At 35.7% G+C, this 12,138-nt stretch overlaps 2 protein-coding genes across 2 annotated transcripts; one reads left to right on the forward strand and one right to left on the reverse strand.

Annotated features, from left to right (window-relative positions):
• Window positions 1-344: 344 nt before the first annotated feature.
• LOC117117562 (Golgi apparatus membrane protein TVP23 homolog B-like) lies at window positions 345-5,405 on the forward strand. The gene is made up of 6 exons (XM_033261902.1): window positions 345-444; window positions 781-854; window positions 1,319-1,553; window positions 2,091-2,219; window positions 2,833-2,961; window positions 3,728-5,405. Exons 1-6 carry the CDS (start codon window positions 442-444, stop codon window positions 3,761-3,763), a joined length of 606 nt encoding a protein of 201 aa, XP_033117793.1. The 5' UTR covers window positions 345-441; the 3' UTR covers window positions 3,764-5,405.
• Window positions 5,047-12,138, reverse strand: LOC117117561 (cytosolic Fe-S cluster assembly factor nubp1-A-like). Its single transcript, XM_033261900.1, has 10 exons — window positions 12,018-12,138; window positions 11,070-11,174; window positions 10,358-10,491; window positions 9,681-9,782; window positions 9,441-9,531; window positions 8,489-8,643; window positions 8,034-8,144; window positions 7,612-7,714; window positions 7,027-7,110; window positions 5,047-6,311 (listed from the first exon to the last, which is right to left on the reverse strand). Exons 1-10 carry the CDS (start codon window positions 12,064-12,066, stop codon window positions 6,262-6,264), a joined length of 984 nt encoding a protein of 327 aa, XP_033117791.1. The 5' UTR covers window positions 12,067-12,138; the 3' UTR covers window positions 5,047-6,261.

Raw genomic sequence — 12,138 nt, forward strand, 5'->3', positions numbered from 1 at the left:
AACCCCACCCCCATTTTACCGATGTTCTCAAGTAAATCAATGGTTAGAGACACATATATAAACATTCATAAGAATGGAATCAAATTTATATTTAAAAAATATGTTTTTGTTGTACCAGTAAACATATTTGCAAGAAATCTTGAGCTTTCCAAGTAAAAAAAGATGGAAAAATGACCGTTTGAAATAAAAATATATGTTACTTGAAAAAAAAATATTAGAATTTCCCCATAAGTGATGAGGGAGGGGTAATAAAGTAATAACTTTTTTATGGGGCCTAACGCAGAAATCGATTCCTTTATTTTTAAAATATACGTTTTATGGAAATTAAAATGTCGCCCTCTCTCAATCGAAAACATTGCACCAACCAAAATTACACGTACTCGATCGGATCAAACAAACATCTGTGGTCGTAAAATCCTGTGATTTTCAGTGTTATAAGAGATGGTAAGATTCATAGGGACATTATCTCGCTTTAATTTATAATCACTCTTTCATTCAAATGTATCTAGGACCTAGGGAATGACTACAGACAGTAGTAGTTTAGTAGCCTAGCTAGCTAGGCCCTGGCGCTATTCTAGAAGGACAGGGCGTTGTGTATAACGAGGCTCGAGTGTACACGTCTTGGAAGCTCTCTTTAGCCTAGGTTAGACCTACACGTCTCTCGCTACAGGCCAAGACGACCCGAGACAAACTGATGTGGGCCAACAGACCATGACTGTAAATTGAGATTCTGAGAATTGTCACATTTTGTATGATTTTTGTATTTCTTTGATAACCTAGGCAAATTTAGATGATACGGAAGATGTTGCTCTGGATTTTGGAAGTGAAGATGAAGTGAGCAAGGCTGCTTGCAGGTATGCTTTGTAGAAAGAAGTACAACAGCTACCAACTCACAAATTTAAAAAAAATAATTATAAATTATCTATATATTATTTAAGAAAAATTGTATATTTACAAATAAGTTTATACATACAGAAGATACAGTTTAAAATGTTTTTTTTTTTAATGTAAAGATAAATAAAAATATGCTAGAAAAATTTACCAAAAGGTTTGTAAATATGGAACATAAGAATTAAGGAAATCAAGAAGCTCAGCTGTTGTGACCAGCCTGCATGTGCGACTACTCAAAAGAGGTTGTGTACTGTGAAAGAAGATGATAATAATGATGATCTACATTAAAAAAAATGTTCTAATGTCAATTGTTAAACTAAAAAAAAAAAAAATTAAAAGCACAAAGCATTACTCTTCTTGTTCCACATACAGTACCTTTACTCCAATTACACTTATTGTATAATTAATTAATTATATTAATTTCCAGGTCACCAATTACAGCATTCTTCCACCTCTTGTTTCGTGTCAGTGCTATGGTCACATACCTGATATGCACATTGTTCAGCAGCAGTTTTATAATCAATTTTGTTGTCATAGTCCTTCTTTTGTCAATGGATTTCTGGACAGTGAAGAACATCACAGGACGCATCTTGGTCGGACTTCGCTGGTGGAACTACATTGATGAGGACGGTAAAAGCCACTGGGTATTTGAATCACGGAAGGCAAGTCAAATTCACCTTTTTATTATTAGCATGAACTTGTTTATTGCATATATTAAACCTTTAATCCTAATTTATAGCAATGCAGCAGTCACTAACAACAGCATAGCAGTCACTAACAACATTATAGCAGTCACTAATGACAGTATAGCAATCACTAATGACACCATAGCAAACACTAATGAGAGCATAGCAGGCACTAATGCCAGCATGGCAGTCACTAATAGCTGCATAGCAGGCACTACAGCACCACTCAGTGATACAAAAATGGTAAAAAGATGATGTCACAATGAATTATAAGTACACTTAGTATAGAGCTTTTAGGGTTGTAAATAATCAGCTTCCTACCCCTAAAATGACTTGGTCATAAAACATCGTAGGCCCCAAATAGTCAGCTTTTAACATCCTCGTAAGGGGAATTTATAGAGTATCCATCAAGGTTAGTATCGCTGAGTGCTTCATCTTCATTTATGTGTAATTAACAACTGTAAGTAAAATACTGTATGTCAACCCTAACCCATGAATTTATTCATGTTGCAGGGCTCAAAGAAGAAACATGTTGAAACTGCTTCCGAGTCCAGAATCTTCTGGTTGGCATTAGTTGTGTGCCCTGTAATATGGGTATTTTTCCTCTTCACCTCATTGATAAAGTTCAAGATAGATTATACGGTGATTCATTAATAGTTTTTTATTTTTACTGTTTATTTTTATTTGTATTTCAGTTGCAGTATCCACTGCCAAGTATTAAACATAATGGGTGGTAACATTATAGCACCACAGTTAGGAAATAAGGGTAACCACTTTGTGTACGCTAAATAATTGAGATATTTGTGATCTTTTTTCTACTCTGCTGGCCATGTTTTACATTTAAACAAATTTTGAACTTCCAGTAGTCAAGATTGATATGTAAAATGGAGATTTCACTGGATCACTTAGTCACATAGCAAAGAGTATATAGAATTGCAAGATGCTGAGGTTTCCTGAAAACAGGTTTCTATATTGAAAAGTACTTTCACAAACTAGTGGGTGCCCTTTAACAGAACGTAAAAGGTGTTCTTATCGAACGCGGGCTGCATTTACAAAACATGTTCGACTTTTGAACTCTATTTAAATTCTAATAGGATGCCCCCAATCTTGTGGTAGTACTTCACTTTTTGTTTAATTGTTTGGATGCAAATTAACGATAGTCGGACCTCTCGCAATTCTATATTCTTTGATATGAGCCCTAGAGAAGCTTTCTGTCATCCTCAAATGAAATTCTTTTTTCTTTTTTTTTTTATAGCTGATTGTTCTTATTGGCATTTGCCTTCAGGGTGCTAACCTCTATGGCTATGTTCGCTGTAAAGTTGGCTCCAGGAAACAGCTGTCCGGCATTGCAACAACATTCTTAGGCCAACAGATCTTAAGATCCGTAAGTCATAATTAACTAAATCCACAAGACCTGTAATATGAGGCATGTCGTGGCGAAATGGTTAAGTTGTCGCACAGGCCAGTATTGAGTAAATGAGCTTTAAAATATGGGAGCTCAAAAAATTGCCAAAAAATCCAAATTTGTTTTTCACTACAAATCAACAATTTAATGTCTTGTTAATCATGTCCCAAAGTATTAGTTCTGAAAGTGGTCAACCAATCGTTTATTTAATGTTATTTTGATAGTTAATTCTATTAAACAGTGTATGCACAATTAACTTTGAAAGGCAATTACTCAAAATCATGTTTATCTTGACTCTAAGAGTGCTGTACTTTCATTTTCCAATAACTTAGGCTTCAAATGTCCAATTTCAATGAATGACCCCTCATTTTAAAGATTTTAATTTTTGCTACAACTTAGCCATTTTGCCACAACATGCCTCATATATTCAGCTGTGTCTTATAGTGTCTGACTTTGCAATACCCGATAGCCCCGAGTCTGGGGTGGTAGTACCTTATATTCCCCAGGTGCTGCCTGGGTCAACAGTTGAGTATCCGTTTTATGTTTTTATTTTCAAGTATGTTTGTGTATTCAATGTAACTGTACAATTGTATATGGTTTCAGCTGACAAGCAATCGCTTCTTTTGGAACCTATTGTTATGTTTTGTCAATAAAGAATTACGATATTGCGTCAACGTAAAAAAAAAACATGTATTCTAACGTCAAACCATGTTTGAAATTATATACATCTTCTTTATATCTTCAGACTTTATCTAAAACATCAACTTCTGAAACCAACTAAAGACATGCAAAACCCATCCACCAAAATTAGTCAACATCTAAAGCCGGCTGAGTACAGTATACACTATCAGATGTTTCTCAGATATATTTCAATAAACTCTGATCAAACTGATTATACCCTACTGAAGTCTGATCAATGTTGACGTCAATGCATACACTGCCGCTGAGAGAGGGGGAAAGCGAGGCCAGTACCCCGGGGCCCAGGACAAAACAATTTTTTTTCAATAATGTGTATTGGAAAAAATATATATTTTGAATGACAATCACGTTATGTCTCCCTTTACATAACAAACCTGCACCAGGTGCCTCCACCAACCTCCTATTTCCCCGCTCCAGGGACCCTGAATGTATAGGTAATGGCTCTGTCCTGTTTGTGGTTGTGAGAAGAACTTGGTGTTGGTGTGTACAACATGCTTGAGCATTATGACCTTTTTACCCTTCCCTGATATTAATTATATCCCTGTATTTGGTAATTAATATTAATGAAGGTCCAAAGATGAAGCACAGCATTCGGGACACTCAATACCTACAGAACAAGACAATAGTAAACAGAAAACCTATTAAGTTGATTGGCTTAGCTTGGGGTTAGCCTCAAATGCTTCTTACAACATGTGGAAAGTAGAAATATTGTTCCCTTAAAACTATTTTACTTTACTAGGTTATGTTTTGAAAAGTTCAAAATTTGAGGTTTATCAGCTTTTTTTTTTATGCTGTAAGCAACATTATATTTGACACTTCCAAGATTTTTAAAGAATGTTTATGGTGAAAGATATATTTTTGCAAAATAGAGATAAAGTGCAGTACCTTTTTTTGTGCAATTATATAGTATAGTTTACTCTGATGTCATCTTATTACACCCTGTGTCTTGTCTGCTTTCTTCTCCTGACCCCGTTGGTTAGTTGTAAGGTGATGTAATATATTTACTGTAATTTCTGGTGGTTCTTTTTGTTATGATTATATTTATTCATTCAATTTAATTCATCATTTGTAAGAATTTTAATATTTTACACTTTAAAAGTTTTGTATGTCTAATTAATTTACAGTATATTATTCAAATATTGAATTTACATTTAACTAACACCTCAAATAGAAGCCCTGGGCTTCTGTTTTTTTAGGACCCTTGGATGGGCTTCTTTTCAAAATGAATGCTGTAAATATTGTTATTGCTACTATATGCAAATTTTCAAGTATTGAATTTGAAATTCTATTTAATATTTTTTAAATTTTAAACATGCTAGTACAATAAAATAACATTGATACTGACACGCTATCATAATAATCAAATATAACGTCAGTCTGAATTTAAAGACCATGGGCTTCTTTTCAAGATTACTTTTGCAAACTGAAGAGTGGGGCTACTTTTTGAGATGGGCTTCTCAAGATTAAGCCCATGGGGCTTCTATTTAAGGTTTTACAGTACCTCTTCATGTCAAATTTGTGTTTAAATTTACGATATGGGTGCATTATGGGTTCCATTGGATGCATCCAGTACATTTGATAGGGAATGTGATGTAATTGCAAGTAATTGTTAGTAAAAGACAATATTTCTTAATTTTTATCTGCTAATTATTTTTCACATTGGTTGAATATGATGTAAATACAATGTATAATACATTATACCATTAAAGTATCTGATAACTTAACATTCATATGCATTTTATTTTCTTTGTGGAAAGGTGGGATAATGGATAGGCATATTGCTAACTATTGAATTAATGTTCAAGAACACAAATGTACAACATAACTACATAAACTACATAATAAAATACATATCTTTCAATTTAATAACTAAGGTGTGACAATATATTATTTCTGCATCACTAGAAATTACCTTTCTCCGCCCAGCATAATCTATTATTTACCTTTGCAGGTAGTGACATATGGAGGTGCAAATGGGGGAGGTGGTGCTAGCTAGCAAAATAAGGTGCCACCCCCTAGATACACCACTGTTTACTGGATATTTTCATGTAACTCCACTTCCTCTCTTTAAAAGTGCCTTCTCCAAACTCACTGAATATTATACAGTATGTAATAGAAAAAGGCTGATATTAATTGGTACTATGATGTAAAGCATAGACAGACAGTAAGCATGCCCTACCAACTGAAATGTAGGACTCGGTGCCAGTATATTCATCCATTCACTGTATATTATAATTATGCATTATCCTCTTAAAAGAATTTGCCAAAGTGATGAGCGACTATCAACATAGACCTGATAATTTGTGCCTCTTTCTACTCGTTTCACACAAGTTGTCATGTCTTCCCCTTTGTTTCTTTATTTTACAAATTGAGTATGTTTACTTTAATATAAGGGGATATGGGAGAGCCACTATACTGTATGTTTGGATACTGCACTGGACCTCAATCTTGAGTAAAGTATGCAGGCACAGATGGTATTGTGAATACCGCCTCCAGACCACACCAAACACCAGAGAGCCAGCAGCCACAATTAAAGTTATTGAATAAAATAGAAACTTTAAAATGTCAGCAGTTTGGGTGTCATGTTTGCATGGGTTCCTCCTCTTTTCCTCTGCAAAAGTTTTCAATTTCTAGAAAAACAAAAACAGTAGAATTTTAGCTTTCTTACATTAGAAACTGAAAGGGTGTGGCACATGTAGATAGTGAGAGCAGCTTGGTCCCCGGTTAATTCCCATCGCTGCCTCTTCTTGTGTTTCAGCTGGAAGTTTTTCGGATGAAACGTTTAAGCCGTCGGTCCCGTGTGCATTTAGAGCCCATGTGCATGTTAAAGAACGCAGTACACTCTTCAGAAGAGAGAAGGGATTGCCTCACCACCAGAAGGACCCCACTGGAAATAAGTCTTCTTCTAGACTTCTGTGGGCTATCCTTGGTGTTTACACCGAATATATCCAAATCCATGGCCCTCCAAATGGACAAAAATCCATATCTTTTCTGTTAATGGATATTAAGAGAAATCATAAAGGTATGTAGCAATTTTCAAAATTGAAAAAGTGACTTGGTGTCAACATTTTAAATAGTCATTACTTTAAAAAAATTTGGAAATTGATGCTAAAATTCTAGAAAATTCTTTTTGAATGTCCAGTGACGATGCCAGCTGGGGTTGGGTGTAATCTGCTTCCGCCAGACAAGCATGGACGTCTTTTGACGCCACAGTGAACTAAATATATTAATTTGCTGATCTAAAGTCATCATGATTTTAGTATATAATATTTTGGGCCATTCCAATCCATAAATTCCGGGACCCAATTTGCAGTAAGTATTTGGACTGTAGAGATAAGTACTTACTCTGTATAATCTGTCTGTAGGCCTCGGTAGCTGGAGAGTCTGGCACTTCTGTTAGGAATGACTTTCCTTCATCACAACACTGACCTATAAAAGAAGGCATGTCGGATACCAATACAGTATTTCAAAGATCCTTTTTATAATATATACAAATGATATACACAGTAAGTAAGAAGACATTATATAGGACAACATAGTTATAGATTAACAGGAAATACATGAAAGGGATTGCAGATTTCTAAGTTGTAAGCTTAGGAACCAAAAGGTAACATTGTTTAATAACATTTATAAGGCGCCAATAACGTACAATGGCAAACCAGCACAAAGGGCAACATTCTCTGCTCCCTGAGGAGTATCCCTAGTCGTTCACTACTTCTTTAGCGCACAAAACTAGAACATTGAATGCCACAACATCCTACCAGGTACCCATTTATACTCCTGGGTAGAGAGAGACAAACGTAGATTAAGTGACTTGCCCAAGGACACAAGCGACTTGCACAGGGAGAGTTTCAAACCCCTGACCCCAAGGTTGGGAGTCCAAGCCACAATTGATGTACCAACCGCTTCTACGTTTATTAATCAACCTACCAATTCGGGGATCCAATGGCAGCTTCCCAAGAAATGGAATCTTCATGTCGTCGGCCATCTTCTCACCTCCACCAGTTGTTGGTGGAAAGATTTCAGATTGATTCTAAACATTGAAATAAAAATTTAATATTATATAAAATTTAGACACAAATCTTATGTAGGCCTTATTGTAGTTAAGCTTAAAATTACCCCTTGTATATATTTATTGTTGTATTGTATTAATTGTTATTGTGTGTTTGTCGTATAAATTAAGAGCTCTTGGTGGCTGACCAAGCAATGAACTTACTGTATATTATGAACTCATATTTTTTGTTACATTTGATTATCATTTCGATTTTCTATTTCATTTTCTTTAAGTTCTTTGAGAGGATTTTAAATTGTGTAAGTCAATTTCCATTTTCATTATTAACTTTGTTACCTACTTTGCATTTTGGGCAGATGAATCCACTCATGTTTTCAACAACACCAATGATTGGTAAGTTGACTTTGCGGCAGAAATTGACTTCTTTACGAACATCCATCAGCGACACTTCCTGCAATGAAAATTAAACATAATAATTTATTTAAAAAAATAAGCGCCACTTTAGAACATGCTGAAGTTGTAATTAGAAACTCTGCTTATTTATGTATTTATTTATTGGTTTATTCCTTTATAACAGAGGAACACTCCCATAAGGAGAGGTTTGACCCATACAGAACTAAAAAAAATACAGATACATAATAGTTACAATTATAAAAATATAAAACATATTATCCACTGAAAATATCATTGTACTTAAGAAATAATGAATATCAAACAAAATATCAAAATAATTATTGGTGAATATTCAGATATGTGTAGCACATGTTGTGTTGCACTGCAATAAATTGTCCTTACCTGAGGAGTTGTAATCAAAACAGCGCCATCAACGCCAGCTCCACTAAGGTACTGCACAATGGATAGATGTTCATCTGAAGTGCCAGGCGGGGTGTCCACTACAAGAAAGTCTAAGTCACCCCAGTCTACGTCACGAAGGAACTGCTTGATGAGGCCTGCAAATCAACCAATCAAATTATATACTCTATGAATATTCATGAATTATATCAATACTCTATGAATATTCATTAATTATATCAATACTCTATGAATATTCATTAATTATATATTTATGATTATTTATTTACTGTAATCTTTATAGAGAGCAGCTTAGCTCAGTCGGCTAAACTGGTTGTAGGCACTGTGTGTGCGCTGAACCGTGGAGATCTCTAGGTCCTCGGTTCAATTCTCATCGCTGCCCCTCTTTGTGTTTCAGCTGGAGGTCTGAATTACAAGTTACAATAGCACACTGTCTTTCGGATGAGACATTTAAGACGTTGGTTCCATGTGCATTATGGCCCATGTTAAAGAACGCAGTACACTATTCGGAAAAGAGTAGGGGATTGCCCAGTGTACTGCCCAATCACCACAAGAAGGACCCCACTTAAAATAAGTTTTCTTCAGACTTTCGTGGGTTATCCTTTGTGTATGAATCCATTAAACTATTATGAGCAAGCAAATCTCTGTAAACTTCAGACTTCAAAAAATGCTGATCAAAAGAAAAAGGACAAGTAAAAGTAAGCCAGTCTTCTAAAAATCTAATGTATGATGTAGAAATTAAAGAATGGCTGTAAACTCCTCAGAAAAAAAAAGAAGGGAATTGTCTGTCAGTGTACTGCCCTATTTAGCGCCAGAGGGACCCATCTAGGAACAGGTCTTACAACATACTGAGCAATTTATTAAAACACAAAGCATTCTGGATTGAACTTGAGATAGTGGATTGGAAAGACAAATTTGAACAAAAAATTGCTACCATTTTTCTTTGGTCCTCTCCATATTACAGCATCATCAGGATTACTCAACAGAAAACCAACAGACATTACTCCAAGATTATCTTCAACATACTACAAGACAAAAACCAATTATCAAAATAGTAATGGTGTTAATTCTCCTGTTTCAGTACTAAAAGATACTGTATGCTTTGTCAGGGTTGTGCAAAGAATCTGACAACATTTAGATATAAAAGAGATTTTAAAAACCCAAGTAAACTTACAATAGGGGACCAGCCAGAGCCACTCTGGTGGACTTGTTCCCCTTCAACTCCCATGATGCGGGGAATAGATGGACCACAGATGTCAACATCAAGAATACCAACCTAGAAATAAAAACAAATCTTGCTTTAATAATTTGAAGGGAAACATTATCTTCATAATCATTACTATTATAACAACAAGTGCTCCTGGACATTCAAAGGAGCAAATAGGTGGGGAGATCAGGCTTTTAACACTGCTGGACAAAGTCTCTGGAATAAACTTCCTCTGAACATTAAATAATCACCGTTACCCTAACCCTAACCACTAAATAATCACCTTCCTTGAGAGTTTTAAGTCACTATTCAAGTACTCTTTTTTTATCTAACAGTACCACGAGTAATGACTGTTGGAATGGCACCGTAAAATGGAACGATTGATTGATTGATTGATTGATTATACTGTACTACACAAAACAAATAAACATGTTTTAATAATAAGCATTGTATATAGGTGGAGCCTAATTAAATGTATTGTGGAATACTTATAAATTTATTTATATTCAATCACCTTTATTGCGAGGATATTCCATTACAATCTAAAATGTTTTCTTTAAATCGAAGTTCTTTCATTCACTCTAGGCTAGTAAATACTGTATCTTATTCAGAATTGAATTGTCACATAAACCTATGTTGCTGACCTGCGTGTGTTCCTTGCTTGACATACCGTGGGCCAGGTGGGCTGTAAAAGTACTCTTACCAACCCCACCTTTACCTGATAATACCAAGATCTTGTGTTTCACTGATGACATGCGTTCTTTGACCTCCTCAACAGCTAAAATGTATACAAAAAATCAACATTAGCTTCTACTATTACAACATTATGTTACTGGGATAAGAAAGAAGAGAGTAGTAGAGAAATTTTTGTTTACATATAACACATTTAAATGTCTCAGAATACCTTAAAAGACCAAAAAGTATGCAGTTTCTTTAAGCTTAGCCCCCTGGACCCACCTAGGCTATGCCTCTGGACTTAGTCAAACATTAATGTCAGGCCCTCCTTGTGACCCCTTAGCCCTCCACACCACAATCTAAACAGTCTCAAGGTGCTTAAAAAAATTTAAAACCACAGCAAGAGAAAGGGTTTGGTTTCTCAACCTCGAGGTCGGAGTTTTAATCCCTCACTGTGCATTTTGCTTGTGTGTCCTTGAGCAAGGCACACTGTATCTGCATTACTTTCCTCCACCCAGGCACTATATAAATGCCAAGTAACACATGACACATAAAACAATATTTTGTTAATTGTCAATAAAAGTTACTAAGTAATAATAAACATTTTACTACATATGAAAATGATTATTAGTGACAAATATAGTTAATAAAAGATTGTTTGAGAATGTTAGACTAACCTACCTGGGTCTGGTGACTTTGGAAGACCACTTGCACACACATTCTGGTTGGGACATCCTTCACATGCAGAGACTTTGCCAGCCTCTTCACTTTTCACCCCCGGACAATCTAAATAAAAACATTCCGTTTTACAAGATGATTATGAAAACATTATTCGTATTAACACATTGGCTGCCAGCGACGAGTATACTCGCTCACAGGGTGTTGCTGAGGGCGCCAGGAACGAGTATACTCGTCAAATCGGGGGAAACATTCTAGCGTTTATAACTTCTTTATTATACATTGTAGAACCACAGACTCAACGGCTGGTAGTTCGGGGAAGATACACCTAGACGATAATGTACAAATGACATATGCATATCTGTTGTGTTATGTTGCCGGTAGTACACTCGAGCGGTACAAGTGGGGGCGCCCTTTGAACATATACCAACCCATGCAAAAAGCGGACGAGATAACTCGCACTTGGCATAGTCAGTAAAAAGTTCTATCACAGTGCCATCGACAAGTATACTCGCCCCATAATATTTTCCCGCCAATTTATTAGACACTTCATTTTGATGACAAATGACTAGATAATATTTCAAAAAAGTATGTTTGTACATGTAAACTTGTTTTGGCACACGGGAAGGAACATTAAAAAAAGGTCTGGCAGTCAACGTGTTACTACTATACTACTGGTCATCATCAGGACAGGAAGAGATGAGGCCGAGACTTACACTAGGCCAAGCTAGCCGTGTAGCTTAGGCTTAGAGTCTAGGCCTAGGGGGCCTAGGCCCCCTACCTAGAGAGTAGACCGCGGCCTACATATACGTCATAGGCTAAGGCCTCCCTAGCCTTGGCCAATGGGAAAAATAATACCTAATATTTTATACTATCAAGAAACTATGCCTATTTCAGTATCCATATAATAAAATAAAAACTATATTATTAAAAATATACAGTAAAACATACGTTCCGGTGCATTATCTGGAACGTCACCTTGGTTAGTGTGGGCTGCCATTTTTATTCTAATCACAACAATGAAAAATGATTCGTAAACATCGATGCTGCACGTGGAGCTACATCGTGTCGT

The sequence above is a fragment of the Anneissia japonica genome, unplaced genomic scaffold, assembly GCF_011630105.1.
Source record: "Anneissia japonica isolate Jap-2015-1 unplaced genomic scaffold, ASM1163010v1 scaffold287857_len828801_cov194, whole genome shotgun sequence".
Lineage (NCBI taxonomy): Eukaryota > Metazoa > Echinodermata > Crinoidea > Comatulida > Comatulidae > Anneissia > Anneissia japonica.